At 43.5% G+C, this 23,717-nt stretch overlaps 1 protein-coding gene across 3 annotated transcripts; it reads right to left on the bottom strand.

Moving 5' to 3' along the window:
• Positions 1–525: 525 nt before the first annotated feature.
• Positions 526–22,413, bottom strand: LOC119843957 (solute carrier family 2, facilitated glucose transporter member 11-like). Of its 3 annotated transcripts, none has more exons than XM_043498440.1 (12): positions 22,347–22,413; positions 16,588–16,686; positions 15,482–15,642; positions 14,051–14,175; positions 12,288–12,417; positions 10,055–10,203; positions 8,649–8,836; positions 7,648–7,758; positions 5,844–5,945; positions 5,635–5,710; positions 4,487–4,614; positions 526–3,719 (listed from the first exon to the last, which is right to left on the bottom strand). In XM_043498440.1, the coding sequence occupies exons 1-12, from the start codon at positions 22,365–22,367 to the stop codon at positions 3,519–3,521; spliced, it is 1,491 nt and encodes a 496-aa protein (XP_043354375.1). In that variant the 5' UTR covers positions 22,368–22,413; the 3' UTR covers positions 526–3,518. The 3 variants fall into 3 exon arrangements, with proteins under 3 accessions (XP_043354375.1, XP_038229934.1, XP_038229937.1); XM_038374006.2 differs by lacking the exon at positions 22,347–22,413 and adding an exon at positions 19,077–19,248; XM_038374009.2 differs by lacking the exon at positions 22,347–22,413 and adding an exon at positions 19,067–19,194.
• Positions 22,414–23,717: the final 1,304 nt, after the last annotated feature.

The following is a 23,717-nucleotide window of genomic DNA, read 5'->3' on the forward strand; positions in this document are numbered from 1 at the left end:
AACTGCTGGGCAAGGTGCATAGTGTTTAGCCATACTGAAATCTATGCAGTGCTCAAAGAAAATTGAATCAGAGCTTGGAAGGGGAGTTTGCTGTCCCCACGAGCTCCTGCTTCCCTGAGACTGTTCCTCTGGGCTCCTGTTAACCCAAGCAGCAAGCTCACAACACGTTTACTGTGTGAGCGGTTAACTGACACAGCACACTGTCTGGAGGGCAGCCAGGAGCGTGGCACCAAAGATGTCTGAAATCTGGCACACATCTGTCAGTTGGCTGGCAGATGCTGACTGTGTCCCTGACGTATTGGGAGCATTTCAGTTTTGGCTTTTGAGGGACTGGTCAGGTTGCAGGAGCCAGGCAGACACACAAAGCCAGAATGTCACAGAGAGGAAGAAAAGGCAGTTTCACTATAGCCTCTCAAGCAAAGATTGGTAAGAATAACCCCCAAAGCAACCATTTATCCTCATCAAGCTTTTAAAAAGCAGTGAGAGACACCAGCAGCACGTCCGTGCTTTGGGTCAAATATCGCTGGAGTGGATCAGACTAAAGTCAAATAGATTCTATGAAGCCTTAATGGAGTTACATGAGGTATGCCTTTTGGCCCATTAAAGCAGGAGATAACATACAGTATGACAGCTATTATAGCAGGTGAACATTTCAGTCCGAGCAAACCTCAGTACCACGGAAAGGGCTCCAGTCTATGAGCCAGATTTTCTGGACTGCCAAATTCGCTCTTCACAGCTTACCTAAAGCAGCCAGACATTGCCATTGGAAAATTACCCACACATAGGGGGAATCGGTGGGCGTAAAGCTGGAAAAGGCTGCCCTGCTGTTGCGGCTTCATTACCTGGTTTTATGAGAACCTCCACTCCTTGTATGGTGAGGAGGAAGGGCAGTGGGCATGGGGGAATGGAATGGGTGGAACAAGGCTTTTGCTACATCTGATTCTTCAGTGGCGATGTAAGTTACAGCTGCCCACTACAGCTTGCACTTGAGCTGGATGCACATAACTGGGAATAAGGAGGCCATGACTGGCTCTCTGACTGCTTCCCCTCTCTACTCTGAGCTTGGCTGAGCTTACATGAAGAACCAAGCCCTATAAGAAGTATCAAGAGCACCCCTGGGAGCCCATGTGCCTCTCATACAAACAGTGCAAGAGAAGTAGCTGTATAAGTTTTAAAATGTACATGAACCGCTATAAGCAAGCCATGAAGAGAACCAGTTCAGAATAAATAATTCCAAAAGCAATGCCCCAAAGTCAGGTGTATAACAAATCACTGATTAAGTATGAGGAGGAGCTTTCCTTCCCAATCTGTTAAATGATTAACAGCCCATTATTGCTCAACAGGTTGGCATCTATTTGAGATCACTTTATACCATAAACAACATGAACACTGAGATGAGGAAATAAAATGTCATCTGGCTTCTGAAAACAGAACTTAATTAATTATATTAAGGCCAATCTTATTTCAGAGTCAGGTTTAGAGGCAAAGAGTTGAGAGGATTACAGTGAGGTAGACATTGTTTAGGTGAAGAAGGACTAAAGAAGAAATATAATTAAGTATTAAACTGGTGTCTGGTACTGCTCAGAGAGAAACAGAATATAAAACCAGTTTGTAACACTTTAAATTAGGGTTCCCAAATATATGCCATTTAGCTTTGAAAAATACCAACCAATCGTTAAACTTTCACTGAGATGTATCTGTCCTTTGTCTCATGTGAGCGATGACACAACAGTCAGTATAGATATACCCGGAGCAGCTGAGGTGCAAGGCATGACAGAATACTTCTGCACCCCTAATGTATCTGTAATTTTGACTGTCAAATATGCACACTGTGAGGGGTCACTGTATTTATCAAACAATCAATGGCTAATTCTGGGGAAACTCCATTTTCTAGACCGGGCATGTACGACCTTTAAATGAAGGCCTTTTTTAAGTACTAAACTTTTTGGCCCAAGTTTTCAGACTTGGGTGTCTAAACTCAGGCACCTAAATCCAGATTAGGGCACCTGAATAAGTGGCATGATCAAAACCAATAACATATAATGGCGTTTTAGGCTTCAACTCACTAAACTCATGCTCTCAAGCAGCACATATGTTCCCATATTATGTGGCTGAAAAACATATTGCTGTTAAAAATCAACTCTCCTTCAGAAAGATTAACGTCCCTGTGCGGCACCTGAGTGGATGGGATTACAAAAAACAATAACTGAATCTCATCACTGACACAGGCAGCACCAATGCCCCTTATCTGAATAGATGAGGTTATCTGAACCACAACTAGAGGGGTAGTTAATGAGAGGAAAACAGTAGCTGATTGTGCAGGACAAAACAGTCAGAAGTTACATTTGCTCCTGCTAGGTGTATATTTCCCCCAAATAAAAGTCCTCCAAATATTTCTTTAGTATTTGTCTAAAAAATTAAAAATAAATCAAAAGTGATGACTTTGATGGAAAAAGGGAAGCAGAGGGAAGGGGAGAAATCTTCAGAAATTAACACATTATTTGCTCATACTCTATTTTACTGTTCCATGAATAAAGGGCTTGTAAAAGATTAATGAATTATTGGGTTAATGAATGATTGACAGATTTTAATATGTGGTTAATCAAACATTATAGATTATTACAGAGGCCAGAAGGTCAATAGGTGGCTTTTAACTAGAGCCTTGTGCAATCAGAATTTTTATTTTATTTTTTTAGAGAATCCACAACAATTTAAATGGCGAAGTACTGAATTTCATGGCGTTTGAGTGAAATTAATTTTACAGTTAATGTTAGTGAATTTCAAAGATTGAGTGAAGTTTACAACTAAATTAAGTCAATTTCAAGGTTGGGAAGTGATTCCATCCTTGAAATTGACTAACATTTCTTGTAAAATTCATCCTGCCCTTTAAATTGACTACTATGTGTAAAATTTATTCTATCCTTGAAATTGACTCAATTTAGTTGTAAAATTCATTTTGTCCCTGAAATTGATTAACATTCATGGTCTGGGGCTGGGGGCATTTTTACGATTTCCACGGTCTCCATGAAATTGTGATTTAATGAGGGCTCTAGTTATAATCATCTATAACACCTTATGCCTACAACAATCTATAATGCATAGTAATCATGTCTGTAACATGCGTATAACAACTATTAATATTTTATTAACCCTTTATAAGCCATTAATAAATGGAATCATAATATATAGTCTGATCCATTCTTTTTTTAAAAGAAGCTTTCAAAATGGTCTGTCAAAGTAGCATATTACTGGGGATGCTCCCAAGAGATGGCAAAGGGCATTGTAGAATAAATAAATGCTACCTTTCTAAGCAGAAATGCAGGGCAAACTGTTTTTAACAAATGAACTCAACAAGAAACATCAACTGAATTTCCTGCTTTAGTATGAAAACTTTTCACTACACAACCAAGAGTAGTGTATTCTCCTTAAGCCCCACCTCTTCTGTCTCCACCCTAACAAGAAAAGATAAACATCTCAGGATATTTTCCAACCACCAGCCAACTTTACTTATTCCTAGACTATAACATAGTGGATTTGATTTCCTCAGGGCCTTTCCAAAACTTATCACATGTCTGAGTTTTGAAGTTGCGCTTGTTGAACTCCTTGGAGATTTCCAGGAAGGTCTTCCCCTTTGTCTCGGGAAGGAAAAAACTGACATATAGAGCAGCGCAGACACAAACCGTGAAGAATGGAAGGTAGCAGAAGTGAGCAAGGCCTTCCTGCAGGGAGAAAAAAAGGAAAAATGTTGGAAACGTACCATAGTATGAGGCAAATCCCCTCTACAAATCCTCTCCTGCATATAATAATTTCAATCATGAAATATTTCTGCACTGACTTAAGGATCTTACAAACATGAGTAAGCAGCTCTCCTCTAAAAGGACTAACAACAAGATACATATCTCTGGCAATATGATCTTGCTTCATTTGTGTTGTAAACATTGGTCCTGACTGGCAACAGTTTGTAGCTACTGAAGGGGAAAGTTTGGGAGATATGGCATTTTGTACCTTCTCCTAACCATCAATATAGCTCATGCTAAAGAATGATGTAAAAACAGACTCTCTTTTCAGGATTCACTGTTGGACATAATACAGGAGCACTTATTGTGAAGAGCCCACAATCTCTCCAGTCCCAACTTCTTCCCACAGGAGACACTTTAGGGAATAGGGGAGTCTCCTCTCCCAACCTTTCCAAGTTGGGGACAGAATGGGAATGTTGGCTGTCAGGGACTATTCCAACCCCAGCCTCTTCCAGCAGAAATCACTATAGAGAAGCAGTAGGAATCTTGGCTAAGAGAGAGCTCACAACTACTCCAGTCACAACTTGCAGCCAAAGTCACCATCGACAGAGCTGGAGTGCTGGCTGCCCGAGACTTGCAGATACTACAGACCCAGTCTCTTCCAGTAAGCGTTGCTGTAAGCTGCAGTGCAAGAGCACTTGTTTGTGAACTAAAAAATGGTAGATGGTTGTACCAGGTTCCAAACCTACCACAATGAATGGAAAGGCCATTCCAACTGCAAAGAGATTGGACCAGAGCAGAGAGCCACAGATCATGTAAGCAGCTGGACGAGACATTTGATCAAAAATCTCTGTCGGCAAAACTCCTGTCACACCAGCTAGAAAAAGGATTTGGAAACAAATTTGTAATATCTGAAATGTTAAAACTAGAAAACATATGCTGACAAATATGTAAAGAGATATAAAAAGGACAGGGACCATTGATTACATTGCCAATTATTCTCACTAGTCAACACGGCCAGAATACATAGTAATGGACGTAACTGCACCAGGGAAGTTTTAGGGTAAATATTAAGAACTGCCTAATTATACAAGCGATCTGGCAATGGAATGAGCTACCAAGAAAGGTTTTGTAATCAGAATCACTCCATATTTTGAAGGCTAGACTGGCATGGGCAGCTTAAAAATAATGTAATCAAGCCTGAGACGTTGCAGGGACATGAGCTAGATGACTCATTGGAAGTTACTTCCAACCCAAATGATTTTATGGCAGTTAGACTTGATTCTCCTCTTGCTTGCACCTGTTTTATATTGACATGAGCAGAGAGTCATGTCCACATTATGTATCAACACAGCACACATCATGTGCATGCACTCAACCACACCCGTACACACTGCCTGGTTCTGAGAAAAACGGCAAGCTCATCAGTTAAAAAGACACATGAAAATGTGTTTCAATTTATATTCAAAGAAATTACAAAATAATAGAGTTCAACAACCTTTAAAGCCATACAATGAAAGAGTGAAGCAATAGGAGCACTTGGTTATAGCCCTAATGAACTGGTTAGCAAATCCAGGAACTGCTGCCTATTGTCACAAATTAGACAAGAAGTTACTAACTACACAAGGTTGTTTTTATGCTTCAAGTTTCCTTTCACACTTTATGTCTTCAGGACTCCAAGAGAATGTAAACAGAAATGACTCCAGAGAATGATCGGTTGTCATTACATACCCTGAGACACAATCACAGTTGCCTACAAGCACTGCTGATGAAACTATAGGTAGCAAGTGTTCAAAATGTATTGTCCCTTTGTTTCATTCAGATGTGATGTGGCTAAGTACAGTCTTAAGCCCCCGCAGTCGCACAAGAGTTGAGTGAAAAACCTCAGACAACTGACCTGGTCCAATTCCAAAGCTCAGGATATAGGCGAAAATACAGGCCATGCTGAGGTAGGGCATCCAGCTAATCCAACTCTATTTCCACAGAGAATAAGGGAATATAGGTTAAGGCACTTATAATTACTTGCCCCCTACTTAATATCCCCATCCATGTCAGAGACATAACCAGAATCCATTTCACTTAGATAATTCAATAGAGTTTTTTTACCTGCTGGGATAAAGCAACCATGAAGACGATGGCCCATACTGCCATGAGGCTGTACCCACCCAGAATCAGCAACCGCCGCCCAGCACGGTCTATTATTGCGTTCTGAAACAAAGCAACACAGGACACTTAGCTATTCATGTCTCTCATCCACATTTCTCCCTCTCTCCCATTTCATGTCTTCATGGTTAGCTTGCTGGGCAACCTACATAGAGGGCACTACGCATTCTTTAGGAAGAAGAGCAAGCTCATGCAATAATAAGGACTGTGTTGATGAGATTCAGCCAGGCTGGGCAATAAAGAGATGTCAAGACTCTGTCTCAACGGCAGTCTGAACCCTTTTGCTGCAAATAGGCATGTATGAAGGAAAAAGCTGACATTCTCCAGGAGATAATTCATCCACCTTTCAAGCTGTGTGCTGCCCCAGAGATCGCAGGCAGAGGGAATAAAGTCATTTTTTGAGAGCATCCAGAAGAGAAATGTGAGTTCCCACAAGTTAGTAGAAATTAAGAGAAATTTTTGACTGCAAAGTAGCAAGCAAAAGAGATAGGGTCTGTTTCTCTGTCTCTGTTTAAGTTTATTTTCTCTCTTGCTGTCTATTTTACAGGAAAGAAAACTGACCAAAACGTACAGTATCAGTACAGCTGAATACAACACATTTTCTAAAAAAGAAAAGGAGTACTTGTGGCACCTTAGAGACTAACAAATTTATTTGAGCATAAGCTTTCGTACAGCTCACGAAAGCTTATGCTCAAATAAATTTGTTAGTCTCTAAGGTGCCACAAGTACTCCTTTTCTTTTTGCGGATACAGACTAACACGGCTGCTACTCTGAAACACTTTCTCTAGGAGTGCTGCATTTAGTGTAAACTGCCACAAGGTGACAGTGTTTCAGAACATTACAGGTTTTACAGTACAGTACCTAACTTGTGTTCTTAGGATGCTGGACAGTGAAGACAGACTGCAGATGCAAAGACTGAAAGCCATGACTTGAAAGGTAAGAGTCAGTCTCTGCAGCAGTGAAGGTAAGCCAACTGAACTGAACTGGAGAGCTCCAATTGTAGCATTCACTGGGAACCCAAAGATGGGGTCTTTTCTAGATAGTTCCTACATTACTGTTGTCTCCAGCCACTAACTTTAAAAATGCTATTCTCTACTAGCCTACGAGCCTTGCCCACAGCAACGGTCAAGACAAACAATTACTCTGGCTCCAGTGGGTAAGTCGCATTTTAAATATTTATGTCTAATTGGAGAAGCTGGACTTCAGAGCCTGGGGATACAAGAGAACTACGATACCTTCCAGTATTGTGATAGTCACAAACAAAAATCTTTGCTGGAGTCCACGGAAACATTTTCAAACAGAACTCTTTTCTGGGAAACACCTTCTAAAAATACAGCACTTTTTAAAGTATTCAAGTAAGATGTCATAATACCTGAAAATGAACACTGTGATTTAGTGATTACAAAGTATTTATATAGCAAAGTGTTTCTTTGGGAAGGAAAAAAGAAAAGGAGTACTTGTGGCACCTTAGAGACTAACAAATTTATTAGAGCATAAGCTTTCGTGAGCTACAGCTCACTTCATCGGATGCATTTGGTGAAGTGAGCCGTAGCTCACGAAAGCTTATGCTCTAATAAATTTGTTAGTCTCTAAGGTGCCACAAGTACTCCTTTTCTTTTTGCGAATACAGACTAACACGGCTGCTACTCTGAAACCTTTGGGAAGGAAGTTATTGTAGATATGAAAGTTGCCTGATGTACCTCAGTGGGGTTTGCTCACACAAGCAAAATGCATTAGAGATTCTTACACAAGTAACGGCTGTGATCAATTCGCAGCACCCGGTGCCGATAGTGACATATTGGATTTTATCATATGGAATTCTAGCCTCTTGGAACACATAGGAAGCATAAAAATACATCTAGGAAAAAAAAGAAAGTGAACTGTAAGAGAAATTGCCCTGGAATTGCACACCACTGCCAGTCCCACCCCCTCAGGTGCCACATTCCTCCTCTCGATCTGGAGAGTAATACTGTCACCCAGAGAACTGGCTACTTGTGCTGCCATTCAAACTGCTTCTTCACAGTGTCCATATACAATCCATTCAGTAATGTGCATTCAGCAGCCAAACATCTGATATTTGCATCTAGACAGTAGCAATGAAATGATCTCTGCAAACAATTGCAAAACAGATCCGTAAAGTAACTGAAATGTTGTTTCAATAGTGCAGGCAAAGAGAAGTCCATCAACTACAGAGCTCTCCCCAGAATAAAAATGACCCTTTCCATTATGCCCCATGTACCAGGTATGACATGGGCCACTCATCAGCAATGCCAGGCACTCCCTGCCACTCCATGTTTCCTGGTATCTCAGAAGACCAGTATGCAAATATTTCTGTTAATGCATTTATGTTCCCATTTTCTTGTTTTCTAGTTTCTTGGGCATCTCAGTCTGATCTCTCCTCATCCACCCTTTCCTACCCATGAGTGGATGGCAAAAGGTTTTTGCCACATCCATTTAGGGGGACATCTAAGCAAGGACCACCTAGCCTTTGTACCCACCTCTCTTTTTAGGCCACCATTTTACCTGCTCTTATTTCAATTATCTCCATCATTCCTCCTGCTTTGGTAGGTTCACAATGCTCTCTGGAGATCACCAAGAGGAACTCTGCAAGGGAAGCAGGCTAACTTGCCCTCCCCTACAGAACAGGGGGAGATTCTCAGCCTCTGTTTGCCCCAAAAATGACAGTCTTGCTTGCATTGTTGTCTCACATCTGATACCTGCTGATGAAATGGTGGCTATCATGCTTACCGAGTCATTTCCACAGAGCTGCATGGCGCTGCTCAGCACAATGATACTTATTAGCTGCCATCTTACAGCTGGATTCTGGAACAGCTCCCACGGCCTCTTTGCCCTCTGACCTTTGATGGCAGCCTGTTCTTCTAGCATTTCCTCCAGCTCACTGCTCAGGTCATCATTACCTCTCAGCTTCTGCAATGCTGTAAGGGAAAAGGTGCCATTTATCTACTTTATGGAAGCACTTTAACTTCATCAATTCATCTCCCTGTGGGAGTGAGGGATTGGGTGGCAAGTGACCGTCACAGAAAGCAGTGTAGTGGTAGGACTTTGTGATCCAAGAAACCACCTTTGATAAGCAGAGAAAGCAAGATGTGCTATGCTTGATGAAGCTATAAGAAAGTCTGTGAGACTTTGCGGAGAAGGGGTGACAAAATCCATGCAACTTTCTTATCAGGGAATATTTCCAACCAGTGCAATTTCAGCTACCATGCTTCTGACTCTTACTGTAAGAATATTACTCTATGGTAGCTCTCCAATGAATCTAAGGGAGTTAAGATTTTTTGGTGCACAGCACATGTGTAATGGAAACTAATTCCAACCTGGTCTATGGCTGGAGATCTGTATGTTACAAATGTCAACAAATTTCCTTATATGAAGAGGATTCAGATTTGGTCACTGAAATCTTCATTTAGCCTTTATTTTATATCATAGTTAGAGACTACATACAAAGTTAACTAGGTCTCCTTAAACAGAGAACAGGTTACATGATAATTGCTCTTGGACTCACTATATGTAGTGAAAAAGTCATTTGCAGCAACAAATAAGTACCTTAACAGGTCAAAAAACAGTTATCATGTAAACTGCACTCTAGTTTGGAAGAAAGAAATAATGACGTATTTACCCTGCCTGCCCTTTGCTTACGTTAACTTACCAAATAACATAACTGAGGGCAACTTTCTCAAAAGGTGGAGGCCCTGGTCTGTGCCCAGGTACAAGTGCATGCTTGTTTGCACATACAATTATTGCAACTGTCCACACAAATGGTGAGATGGCTGCCAACTTCGCAATATCCAAGTGCACATGCAGCTGAGGTTACACTTTTGTGTTCGCATTTTATGCACAAAGAATATGGGCCTCTATTTTTGAAAAATGTCACCCTAAATGTTCAGTAGAAAGTGGCATAGACATTGATTGGGCTAAAGCTTTTGGTTCTCACTAAAGGAGGCCAGTAGCACTGCAGGACAGAATACTGACTATGGAAAAAACATAACTTTCAAGCTGCTTGCTCCAGGCCAAACATGCTGGACTAAGCTATGTAACATGTTAAGAATGTACAACAAAACTAACATCAGTTTGTTTACATGGTCCATAAATCTTGCCTCCTGAATCGGACATTGACATGACCATTTTACACTCACCACAGATGCAGGATTCCTTGTCATCTCGGTCAATCAAGAGGTACCTTGGGCTTTCTGGTAACCAAGGCAGAATAATCAGCTGGATCAGACCCGGCACTACATTGCTAGCCAAAAGAAGAGGCCAGCTCTCCTCTCCCCCTAATAGTTCTCTGAAGAAAAATAAAACATAATTAAGATAAATCAATCAAATGTTTCATAAGACAAAATGCAATGTTCTGAGCTAGCTGGGTGAACTGGTGGCAACACAACACGGTGTAGGAGAGCTGGGTTTGACACACTCTCTGGGCTTTGTAGAGCATTTCTCTCCTGAGGTCCCTTCCAACCCTGATATTCTGTGATTCTATGATTTGTGCATCATGCAAGAGAAGCAGCTGAATTTGAAAGTGAAGGTGATGTGGCTTTCTGCCTCACAAGTGACTCCTTGATAGGTGACCTATGAAACAGCAATGCCATTTGCCTCCACCTTAGAGGGACTGGCACCTGCCTGGAGGTTGGTTTGGTGCTGCGATGTGACAAGAGAGCAGGAAGTCAAAGACATAATGAAGGGTTAGAGAACTCCATCTGAACAGGCTTTTGGGTCACAACCAGGGACACCAAAAGCTCACACTGTGATGCTGTGGGTCACACCACAACTTCCCACCAACACCTGCACCAAAACTATAGCCCATCTTGCTGCTTTTATATGTTGGACAGCTGCATTTAAAGGAAAAGCTGTCCTGCCAACCTGGAGAGATGGGACATGATTAAAAAATCTCATTGTGAGAAGGAATTAATCCACAGGTCTAGATGGGGAAATAAGATATCCAAGGACAGAGGAATTTGGGAGAATTCCAGAACAATGAGACATCCCTGGAACATTTTAAGCACAAGGGAAGGAAGAGTGCACTTTTAGAACGTGTCTGGCTCAAAGAGGGTGGTGGTCAAGACGGCTATAGCAGTCTTTCTGGGCTGAAGATTCAATGTGATAATCATTCTGGTACTGAGGGTTTTTCATTCCACTCTTGAGGTTTCACCCATATACATTTTCCTCTGTTCACATTTCACACTTAGCTGTCTGTTCTGCTTCTACTGGGATGGTTGGATCAACCCCAGTGACTGTCCCACACAACAGGGAAATCCTACTGCTACTTCACGATAGCCGGATCAAAGTAAGCTGTGTGCAGTTTAATGTACAGGGTTGATCCAGGAACACTGGGGCAGCGCATATATTTTGGGACTGACAGAGCAGCCGGTTTACAGGTTGACTATGTTCGGGAGGCCCTTTCTGAAACATGTGGAGCCTCTTCTGACACAAGGCAAAATGCAAGTTGGAATAAAAAAGTGCAACTCCCATTGGTGTTTCTGGGCCAAAATCAGAGGTGGCATGAACGGTGGTGCAAGTTACACACTGGGTATAAGGGGCAAAGGAGTGTAACTTGGAGGAGGCAGTATGGCTTAATTGATGGACCTTACACCTGGGACTCAGAAGACTGAGGTTCTGTTCCTGGCTCTGCTGCATGACCCTGGGCAAGTCATTTCACTGATGTGTACCTCAGTTTCCTCATATGTAAAATGGGGATAATGACACTGACCTCATTTGTAAAGTGCTTTCGGCTCCACTGATGAAGAGCTAGGTATAGTTATTACACCCCTTTGATATTCAATGGGTATGAAAAAAAGCAGGTTTGCACCAAGGGTGGCAGTGGTGGCATTGTAGCAGGAAAAGCAACTAACACAAAAGTCTTGCCACACATACTCACTTACATCTTCTCCCCTAACATGCAAAGCCACATTCAGCCCTGGGATACACAGGCAGATTTCCCACTGAAGTCAATGTCACAGCAGAATTTGGTCCACAGAGTCCCAAATTCATGCAAGTTACGCTCATTTTGTACATCCATTGAATGCCGAGTGAGTGAAAACAGTGCTGTCACTTACACCCAGAAAATTTACACAGGGCTACCCATAAATCAGGTGACACATTCAAGGGTGGGTCAGTCCTTAATTTTGTGTGTGTATTTCAGTGTCACAAAGTGTTACAAGCAGTGGGTGGATCCTGAAAAATCACCAAAAAATCTGTGATATGATTTATGGACAGCCCTCATCATCACTGATGTCACTGCTGAATTTGGTCCCTAGGCTCAAAACCATCATGCTGTCCCAGGGGTATGTAGTCATTTGAGCAGGAGAAGATGGGAGAGGAAAGAAAGAAGAGAGTTAGTGAATCAGAAACATAGGGAAGTCTATACATTACCTAATTCCAACAACTTGTCCCAGCACCAACCCCAGGGCAGTAAATGATGCAGAAGTCAAGGTCACTGCTCCTCTGACCTTCTTGGGAGCACTTTCCCCCAGGTACATGGGCTGAATGTTCATGCTCACACCTGGAGAAGACAGACAAACACTGACCTCAGCTTATGCTCTCAAGATGTAAAAAAGAAAAATTAAAACAGCCCCTAGATGAGGTAGTTAGCTGTATTCTCTCTGCTTGTTACAGAGTATGCTGCTTACACTGATCTCTCAATGCCTGTTATTTACACCAATATATTTCCATTCCCTCCAATTCACTGTGTCAATTTTGGTAAATATGTATTTATGTATTTGCAAGTACTGTAGGCTAATGAAAAGCAACTTCACATTTTTAAAGCTACATAGAGTATCATTACTGTACATTATTAAAGCTGCAGCTTTATTTTTAATTTTGGTGCCCTCAAAGTGAGGGACTAATAGTGCTGGCTAGAGGCAGATATGGGGTAAATTTTCTGCCACACCTCTAAATGGCTTCCATTTGTGTCATGCAAAACGGTGCATGCACATATCTGGCTGTTTGCTCTTTAAAAATTCTAACCCTTGCATACAAGCCAGTGTTGGAATTTGTAACCACAAAAGCTTTTCAAATGGGTTTGCAGGAGAGAGAGCACATTTTTTCATTAGTGTTCACATAGATGCTAAAATTGTTCAAGGGCTGAGGGGGTGTTTGCACCAGCAAAGTGCAGGTATGTATGTGTGGAACTGAATGTGCGTAAGTGGAGAGCAGGGGCTATGATCAGGCCCACCTGTGGGTAAGCTCTGTGGAAGATTTCCAGCATAGTTTGGCCTATACCCAGAATATAATCTGCAGCACTCCCTGCTATTCCCTTCCTGGCACTATCCTGTTCTTATTATTTTATATTACAGTAGAGTCTAGAGGCCCCAAGGAAGATTGAGGCCCTCTTGCTAGGGGTAGTAAGAGACAGTTTCTGCCCTAAAAAGCTACAATCTAAATAGACAACACAGACAAAAGGTGGGAGAAAGAAAGTATTGTTATTCCCACTTTACAGATAGGGAACTGAAGCAAAGAAATTAAATAGCTTACCCCAGATCTCACATTAAGGCAGAACTGGGAATTGAATCCAGGTCTCCTGAATCCTAATCCAGTGCCTTAACCACAAAACCATCCTTTTTATTAGGAGCTAGTGTGAGATCAAACATATTTAATTTGTGACAATATTGGATGTGGGGACCCACATCTTCAAAAGTGAGCTGCTAGTGCACTAACTCTTCTGTGTGCATGAAGCAACTGTCATTAACCAAGTCAACCTAGGAGTATGTAAAACAGTCTCAGGTGGTAAGCTGAATGATACAGACATTCCATATGTGCAAGTAATTCTTGTCACTACAAATAGCCCTTAGAAGAATTATCTTGTGTGTGTGCATGCATGTGTATGTATGTTTCTGGAGTACCCAGATATTAGGCATAGACTTTGATAGGGGCTTCTGCATAATATGTTTCAGAAGCATATTGTGAAATGTTACATGGAAGAAGCCATATATTGGCTGACAATCCAGGTTCATGTCACCTCTTAATGGCAGGGAAAGGAGACTGGCATGTTCTTTTGGTGCCAGGGGTCATGAGTTCAATGCCAAATGAAGCACCAGGGACTGCAGAGCACATCAGAAACCGTTTTAATGCCACAGACATTTATATTTGTATGGTGTTTCTAAAGTCCTCATTACCATAGTATCACTGTTCCTTACCAGCATTGATTCCAGTGAAAAATCTACCGAGCATGATCATTTCGAAGGATTTGGCCATCCGGCTGAACCCTGAGAAGACTGCAGCTATGATCACAAACACGTTATTCAGCAGCAACGATGTCTTCCTTCAGAGAGAATAAAAACAGAACTGAAGGGTCAGATTTCACCAGGTCTGGTTATTAGAGCCAATGGTGGGACACAGCAGTCCAATTTTCCAAATTTGAAAGTTGTCAGGGTGCCCATTTCTATAGCAGCACATTCAGATGGGCACTTAGGGCCCAAATACCTCCGTCTGGTGCCTACATGGCAAGTGTCCAGTTATGAAAACTGGGTTTGACATTGGCAAATAAACTGTCATCTGCATTGCACAGTGCATGGTGGAGTTAGGGATTGTTCAACTGGAGTGGAATCCCATCCATTGTGAATGAAGATAACTGATGATTGCAGGACCAGATTCAGGGAACCAGGAGGGCATCCTCACATTGATAATCCTGATTTGTTGCTCCTGCTCTTACACTTAAAATCCCTTTTTAATGAAACATAAGAATCATAAAATCATTATGAACATCTTCAAGAAACAGGGTGAGTTCTGGATGACAGCACCACTACTTAGCCCATGATTACCTCCTGAAATGGTAAAACTGGTTCCTTCAGTACATAAGAGGGAGATGCAATTTTTACCGAATGCCATACTAGAGCTGGAAAGAGAGGCAAGTACAGTGTAACTTTCTGTGTTTTCATGATAAAAACATTGATTGTTCTTCCAGAGAGAAGGGGAGTTTATACCATGTGTGAAATCTGCGGAAAGGGTAATATAGATTTTTTTTATCGGCTCCCAAGAACAGGGAAGAAAAGGAATTTGGAAGACTCAATGGATAACCACATTTTAAAGATATTTCAGTCTGAAAAGCAGGAATGGCCTGTGAGAACTAAAGTGACTGCAGACCAGTGCTATGTGATGCAACTGTCCCAGGATCGCTCTTCTTGTAAGCACCTTATGCTGCCTCAAGTTATGGATTCCATGCAGCATTCCTACCGCTTCCCACTCTCCATTTTGGAGAAAAGCTCTCCATTAATTCTGTGCCTATTTCCTGCTTAAATTAGATGAAGAGAAGCAGGTGACTGCACACTTGCCTGCTGTATGTTATGTTATGCTGGTGGAGCAGAAAGCCATACCTAGACATTTTTCCAGTGGTGCAAAGTACTGTGCTGTGTTGGATGATGAGAATTGAAATGCTACCATTCAAGGTAGCTTCTTTCAAGGGCTAATGCCAGATTGTATGGTCTTGTTTTCTAAGCTGAACTTCATGTTTTTCAGCTGAGTTGGGTAATTTGAAATTGGGCTCTTTTCAGTTTAACATCTAAATGTTTAGGCACTCGATTAATGAAAACCATTACAAAGTTCAAGGTGCAAATCCAAAGGCCTCTTACCTTCCCAGCTTGATTGCCATGGGTCCTGCAATGAGAGCTCCAACAAGTCCCCCCAGAGAATAGACAGAAACAATAAAAGACCACACCAGCAATATCACACCGCTGTCTAGAGATGCGCCTGTGCGTTCTAGCCATGTTTCATTTATAAACATCTGAATGTACTGTAAGTGAAAGACAAGAGTCACTTTACTGTAGGATTAAAATAAAGATCCCTGAGAAATAGCAAAGGTTTTCTTCATATTAGGTATGATTTACGTGATGATCATGACTCCAAAGTTCAGCTTGAAGAAAGCATTCAATTCCAAACTGTATTTTTTGATATCCCCCTATAAAATTTTAGTTGTTAAGAAGCTGTACTAGACAGATTGCCTTTACAAAGTGAAATTATCTTGCATATTTAAAAAAATGATCTAAATATATTTCATGGGTTCAATCCAAGCTTGATTTTGATGGTTGCAGGATTGGACCCTATACAATGAATGCTCTCAATAGCAAAATTAAAGGGGGTGCTCAGTACATAACTCATTTTAAACTAACCTTTCTCTCCCAATCATTTCATGTCCCCCAGAGTCACACCAGCAAGTTCCAGATCCATTCGAACATACAGCATGTAGTATGCAGTATATTTCAGCTACCACAGAGCCCCAAGAGAGCTTGCCAGCAGGGAATCAGTTAAGTGGTTGTCGTGTATTATGTAGCCTGGTTTTGCAAATGTTTTTAAAATTATTATTTTATAAAGTAAGACAAATTTATCTAACTTGTAAAAAATGTTCTTCTAAGACTGGAAAGTTTCAGAATTATATTTGCTAAAGTTATGACTGATTTAAAAAGGTTCAGACTGGCAATCCTGTGGTCATAACCCCTTCTGGGTCTCAGCTGTAGCACTGCTAGCATGATGCAAGAGTTAAATTATTAACTATGTAAAGGACACAAATCTTTCCTTTACTTTCCACCTTCAGTAGTAACTGGCTGAAGGGTTTTGGCAAAATATGCCTGTGTTTTCCCAGACTGGTGGACACTAAGGATCCCTGTAAGGATAACAGAGTTTAGACCTCACAAGATTCACCATCTCAGGGGATGGCTGCAAAGGCCAGTAGAGCACTTACTGTAGTTGGAGCATTGATGATGGAGATGTTGTAGCCATATTGGAAAGTCCCTCCAATCCCAGCAGCACATATTGTAAGAAATAGGACCTTGCCTTGAAGCTAAGGTAAACCACATATAAATATATTAAAAAGACAGAAAATATTGATAATTTTCTACTGCTGAAATATAAAATGGTTCAATAGGCACTTGGCCCAATAATTTGTCTGGGATGGTTTGAATGATAATAGGTGAACACAGGAGACATAATACTGGCTCTAAAAAGGAAAGGTTCCAAAAGACAAATAATCATACAAAGATATTTTAAATTTTAAAGTGCCTACAAATTATTTTAAGAAGTAATTGCAGTTAGCGAGTTCAGGGCTAGTTCTCAGCAGCAGTGCTAAGAATGTCCAAAGTGTAATATTTAATGTGTGCATTTCTAAAAGTCAGTTCCACATTCTTGAAATATCACTGCACAAGCATGCTCAGCTGTTAGAGCTGCCACCAGTCCAACTCCCTACAAAAGTCTTTACTGACATGACGAATGTATTATACAAGCATTGACAAAGTTTAAAACACAGTAACAATATCCATCTGAGGTTAAATGTCTCCCTCAGATAGTGTTCCATAGGGTACTGGGGTTTTAATCCATGGCCCTTTACAGATATTGTGAATTTCTGATTTGGTGGGATGCTATTTTTCTGCCATCTCTTTCCTTTCACCTACAATCATGCACAATTTTTCTCTTGATTTTTAATGGAAAGTCCTTCTCTGGTAATTTGAGGGTGTATCTTTCTTGCGTACCTTCATATTTTGTACATTGCAGCAGATTAATTCTTTCAGTTTCACTCTCTCCTGTCACAATTGGTTGCACAGCTTTTCTCTAAGTTTCCACTGTGCTTTCTCCTCACAGTTTGTGATCAGCAATTCTGCATCTGATGAGGGTCTGCCTGTGTTTTTCCTGTTTACTGGGGTGAGGTATATGCTGGAACTAGTGGTGCTGGGGGTGCTGCCGCACCCCCTGGCTTGAAGTGGTTTAAGTGAGCTGTAGCCGATGAAAGCTTATGCTCTAATAAATTTGTTAGTCTCTAAGGTGCCTCAAGCCCTCCTGTTCTTTTTACAGTCTATACAGGGTTTACAGTTTGGTTCAATATAAAAATTGTTCCAGCACCCCTGCTTGTATGAGGTTTGTACTTGTTTGTTTCACTGTGATTTTTAATCAGTACTTCTCTGCTAGCTTGTCTTTTAAAACCTGTCTCATGGCTTTCCTAGCATTCACTGGTGAATGGGACTGCCACCTATGCTTGGGAAATTGGTACCACAGAGGCCTGCATGAGATGCTGTGTAGGCATGAACAATATGATCAAGCTTTTAGTGGAGGTAGTAAGTGCTGCTCTAGGTGAGATGGCACCAGAGGCAGAGAATTCGTTTTCTGTTTGTCCATCAGCAAAGGGATTTACCTTTTTTCCCCTCTTACCCTAAAATGGCCCTAACTTGTAAGGGACAGTCCCATCCATGGAGCTCTCAATCACAAAATGCAGTCAGGATGCAACTGACAGAAGCGGGGATGTGCTGTGACAGGGCAACACCCTGTGTGAGGCTGGCCGCCGGGAAAGTGCCCCACAGCCACTGCAGGGTGAAGTGCCCAGCGCTGGCTCTTCGGGGCAGCCCCAGGGCAGGGAACTGTGGGGCGGGGGAAAGCAGGTGCCCCTGGCTGTACGAGCCCTACGGCCCCACCGAGTGAGAGCGGAGCAGCTGCTGCCTGCGATGCCCTTGGGCTGGGGGAGGTTGAGAGAGGTGTGCGGGGCCCGGTGCTAGCGGGGGGGACGCGGGAGCGGGGCAGGGCGATGCGGGACTCGGAGCCGGGCACTGGGGGATGCGGGAGCCGGGCGCTGGGGGATGCGCTGGGGGATGTGGGAGCCGGGCAAGGCGCTGCGCTGCGCTGGGGGACGCGGGAGCCGGGCTGGGGGATGCGGGACTCGACGCCGGGCGCTGGGGGACGCGGGAACCGGGCTGGGGGATGCGGGACTCGGAGCCGGGCGCTGGGGGACGCGGGAGCCGGGCTGGGGGATGCGGGACTCGGAGCCGGGCGCTGGGGGACGCGGGAGCCGGGCTGGGGGATGCGGGACTCGGAGCCGGGCGCTGGGGGACGCGGGAGCCGGGCTGGGGGATGCGGGACTCGGAGCCGGGCGCTGGGGGACGCGGGAGCCGGGCTGGGGGATGCGGGACTCGGAGCCGGGCGCTGGGGGACGCGGGAGCCGGGCAGGGCGCTGCGCTGGGGGACGCGGGAGCCGGGCTGGGGGATGCGGGACTCGAAGCCGGGCGCTGGGGGACGCGGGAGCCGGGCTGGGGGATGCGGGACTCGGAGCCGGGCGCTGGGGGACGCGGGAGCCGGGCTGGGGGATGCGGGACTCGGAGCCGGGCGCTGGGGGACGCGGGAGCCGGGCAGGGCGCTGCGCTGGGGGAAGCGGGAGCGGGGTCAGGCGCGCCCCCGGTCACCTGGACCTACGGCTCCGCGGTTCGGCCCCTCTTCTTCCTTCTCCTCTTCCTCCATTCCGGGCCGAGCTCCGCACGCCGCGCCCGGGCAGGCTGGAGGCGGCTCCCGCAGGGCGGGCCCGGCGCGGCGCTGGCGGCGGGGCAGGCACAAGGAGCCGGACGCTCGCCGCGGCTCCACCCCCGCAGCGCTGCAGCCCAGCTCTGGGGCGTGGGCCTGGCGCGCAGCGCTGCGGCAGAGCCCGCCTGGGCAGAGAAACCCGCGGGCGTCAAGGCCTTTGCCCGGGCTGTGTGCGCCCTCCGGTGCCAGCGGTGTCCCGGGCCGGGCTCCTGCCCCCCGGCCCTTCCCGCGGCCTGTGGGAGCCCAGCCTGAGTGCAAAGCGGCCGGCGCCCCCACACCGGCCCTGCCCCGTGCCAAGGGCTCCTTGGGGACACCTGGTACCAGCCGCAAACAGCAGCCGTGACTGCCTAGCCCGCAAACCCTGCGCGCCAAGCTCGGGCCTGAGTCTGTCTCCATCCGATCCGCGCAAACACGTGGGGCTCAGCGCTCGGGTTGTCTCATGGCACCGCGCACAGAGGAGACCCCTCTGGACAGGGCACTGCTTGTGGCCCACAGTTCAGCAAACGCTTGGGGACAGCTGAGCACAGTGCCCCTCCCGCCCTGCTTAATGTTCCTGGGAAACTCTCCACACGCTGTTCATAGAAGGGGGTGGGGTGGGTGGAAGATCTGTGAATGGGAGGGGGTGATTCTGGACCCTTCAAACTTCTCCCCTTCACCCTCCCTCTCACACACACATTTTGCCCTGCTTTTCAGGGGCATCCCAAGCTTTGTCTTCCTGCGTTAGGCAGTGATCATAGTAAAGACCTGCACCGACAGAGCAGCCCTTTTAAAATGAAGGAAGAAAACACCTACTTGATAAACCTTGTACATAGTTTTAAAAATATATCCACCCTTTTGGGGAGGGGGTGGGGGAAATCAGGTATGTCTCTGCAACTGTGGGAGGGCTGTAGGATGAGTGAAGATGTATAGGTAGGAGTCTGTAGCTTTTACAATTCAAGGCTTCAGGCTGTGAGCAAGTAGTTATTTTGCATAATGGGAAAGGTGTCTTCTATGTTTGCAAGAAAAAGATTTGATCTATAAAGTGCAACATGAGGTGCAGTGATACACAACCCCTTTACTCCATCAAATCTTTGGTTGCCTGTAGGGGAAAAAAATCAGAAGCATAATTTTTCCAAGGTTACAGAGTGGCTAGTATTTGAAAGGTGTACATTTCAAATAGGTTGGTTGTTGCCTGAATGAACTTCAGGAAGAAACAGCCAACTTCCTTGGTTAATCTTTCAAGAGCTCTTAACACATTTTATAGTGCTGAATGATTAAAACACATGACAGTTTTCAAGTGCCCTTTGTTTCCTTGAGAAGTGAGGTCACCCACTTCTGAAAGGCTGGAGCCTTGTCTCCATTTTAGGAATTTGGCCTGCTAATCTCGTGGTTACATAACAGTGATAAAAATGCCTGTTTTCTGTATGCACAAGTGCTTCACCATTGCTTCCACCAGTGCAGCTGTACTCGTGCTGGGGCAATGGTGGGAGATCTCCTGAATAATGCTAAGGAAGAGACAGCCTTACTTTGATTGTTTGTCCCTGATTTGGAAGCAGAAGCTCATCTTAACTAATTAGCCTCTCACAGTTTGTATGAAGAACAGGAGGACTTGTGGCACCTTAGAGACTAACAAATTTATTTGAGCATAAGCTTTCGTGAGCTACAGCTCACTTGCATCCGATGAAGTGAGCTGTAGCTTACGAAAGCTTATGCTCAAATAAATTTGCTACTCTCTAAGGTGTTACAAGTACTCCTGTTCTTTTTACAGATACAGACTAACATGGCTGCTACTCTGAAACCTGACAGTTTGTATGGTAACTTCCAACTTATCTATATGTATATATCAATCTTCTTACTATATGTTCCATTCTATGCATCCGATGAAGTGGGCTGTAGCCCATGAAAGCTTATGCTCTAATAAATTTGTTAGTCTCTAAGGTGCCACAAGTCCTCCAGTTCTTTTTGCCGATACAAACTAACACAGCTGCTACTCTGAAACAGAACATAATGGAGCACTTTTGCTTTCAAATTAAAGTACAAACTTTAATCTGCTACCCATACATGGGAGATCTGATTACTCAGTTTCCCCATATATATTACTGGAAAATTCTTGTTCCTTCTAATACCTTCAAATCAAATTCCAATTTTGAAAAGTCTAAGGTACTGTAATCTCTGTGGGAAACTTCTGTCCAGCTGTCAGTAACGTGTACTGCCTTAATTCATGATTACATTGTTGTTGCTGCAGAGTAAAGTCATACACTCTCAGAAAGGGATAATAGGCTAGATTTTAATCTCAGTTACACCAGTGTAAATCCATAGTAACTCCATTGACTTCAGAGTACTTATACTAGTATACATCCAAAATAAAAAGAGATCAGAATCTGTCTCTCTGTGAACCTTTCTTACTTTCCCCATCAGTTTTCCCCTTACCCTTCGTTTGTGGTATGTGAGTAGGTGAAAATAACCCATTCTCATGCCTGATAAAGAGGGGGTTCTCAAATCACAAATTCAGATGATCTTGGAGACTGAGCATCTCCATGCCTCAAAGCCTTCCTTTCAAAATCAGCATCTAATTGGGAAAAGAAAAGGAGTACTTGTGGCACCTTAGAGACTAACACATTTATTAGAGCATAAGCTTTCGTGAGCTACAGCTCACCTCACGAAAGCTTATGCTCTAATAAATTTGTTAGTCTCTAAGGTGCCACAAGTACTCCTTTTCTTTTTGCGAATACAGACTAACACGGCTGCTACTCTGAAACCCATCTAACTGTGATCACACATTAGGGTTCTCCCTCACTTCCCCAATCTCAGTGTAGAATTTCCCTCTTCTCCCTCCTCCACAGGTCCTGCATCACAGTCTTTTCCCTAGTCTGAGGAAACTTTTGGGGATCTCCCTTCAGAACCTATCCAAACAGCTCCCAGTTTAGCCAGAGAGTTGGCTGCAGCATGATATGAAGTGTTACTTCCCCAAAGTACTGAATATGCTGCCTCTGCACTGTTCTTGTCCCCGGCCAGTGCAGGGACATGGCAGTCAGTGCTAACCCTTGGCCAGTCCTTGCTTTCATTTGTTTTGGGTAGTCTGTTATGATCTCATCAGTTACTTCATTATTTCTTTAAAATACCTTGATACTTGCAGAAGGTGCTATACAAATCAGTAAACAATGATAGTAAAATACAAAATTGTACCAGTCTCTGTAGTTTGTTCATTCTTCGCTGGTATGTTTCCTGTCTGTCTTTTTCTGAGGAAAGAATCTCTTGTACTTTGGGAAGAGTTCTAGAGGATTATTTAAATCTCCAATGCAGGAATGTGTGTATTTAGTCATCCATTAGATTGCGTTATAGACACTTGACTTGGCAGGTGTCTTGCCAACTGAATGTACTTCTCAAAAAGGGGTTGCGTGACCATAGATGAGGGCTTGGTTGGTTGGTTGGTTGGTTTTATTGAAAACACATGATATGTATGCTGGGGAAAAGCCTGATATTCACTTAGGTAGATTCATCCTTATGCATATCTGCCAGATATCTTTAGACTTGGCTTCCTTATACAATTTGGGGGGTTAGAGGACCTTTCTGGGTCAGGCAACGTTACGTTGAGGTTTGCACTGCATCCTTTTCTGCCAAAGAGCATGTTCTGGGGTTTTATTACAGGATTCAGAACTTTTTAGAGGTTTTTTAGTTCTCCAAGTTTGAGCATGACACTGCTACTGTATGTAGCAAGAGGTGATACATCTTCTGTTTTGGATTACTGTAAGCACCTGTGGTCAGGAACGGTCTCATATAATACTGAGAATGCTGTCAGTGCTTTACAAATAATAATGATAATCACCTACTATGCACTTTAACAAATGGTGCAACTGGGGAGAGTCTAGCTCCTCTTCCAAATCTTAACTTTTCCGTCGACAGCCTGCCACACACCGAGTTTGACCTTGGGGCAACATCTCTGGCATTGACTGTTGCCTCTTAAATAAAGTGTGTTTCTACTTTGAAAAGTGATTCAGTAAAAATAATACAGTGGGGTTCCATAATTATTGCTTTAATTGATGTCACTATTAAATGTGCTCAGATTAGAGGTAAAACAATGTTTTGACAGCCATGCAAACTCAATTTGGGATCTGAAAGTCAAGCTGGGTTATTTCCTTCCCTCAAATTAATACCAGTAATGAAAGTCCTGCAGGTCAGTTTAGGCCCTCAGTGGTACCTATGCAACCCCACTGTAATGAAATTATGCTTCAGTGACATCTGCACAACCTAATTGTTGTCTTTGAGTTTGTACAGGACAGGTATAATTGATAGGTGGGGGTCCATCATTTCATCCACAGGAAGAAATAGAATCCTGCTCACTCTCTTAAAGCTGTGTTGGTGTGACGGACTAAATGGGATTAAAAACTAGTAAAATCTTTGTTTTGACACTAATGTGGCATACATGACTTTAAATACACAAAAGCCATATTTGTTGAATAAGAAAGTGCTGTTTTCACACACACACTTTTCAGAGTATTACTTTCTAAATTACATCAACATTTGAAATCTGATGTTGCAAATAATCTTAGCACAGGG

This window comes from Dermochelys coriacea, chromosome 15, assembly GCF_009764565.3.
Source record: "Dermochelys coriacea isolate rDerCor1 chromosome 15, rDerCor1.pri.v4, whole genome shotgun sequence".
NCBI lineage: Eukaryota > Metazoa > Chordata > Testudines > Dermochelyidae > Dermochelys > Dermochelys coriacea.

Bases quoted from the DNA above. Each gene is read 5' to 3' on its own strand.
- LOC119843957 (XM_038374006.2), bottom strand. From the start codon at position 19,121: ATGGAGGAAGAGGAGAAGGAAGAAGAGGGGCCGAACCGCGGAGCC. The intron at 12,418-14,050 runs GTAAGGAACAGT...TGTCTTCTCCAG, and splicing joins TTTCACTGGAATCAATGCTG to GTGTGAGCATGAACATTCAG. The intron at 5,711-5,843 runs GTAAAAAAACTC...CTGTGGAAATAG, and splicing joins TGGTTGCTTTATCCCAGCAG to AGTTGGATTAGCTGGATGCC.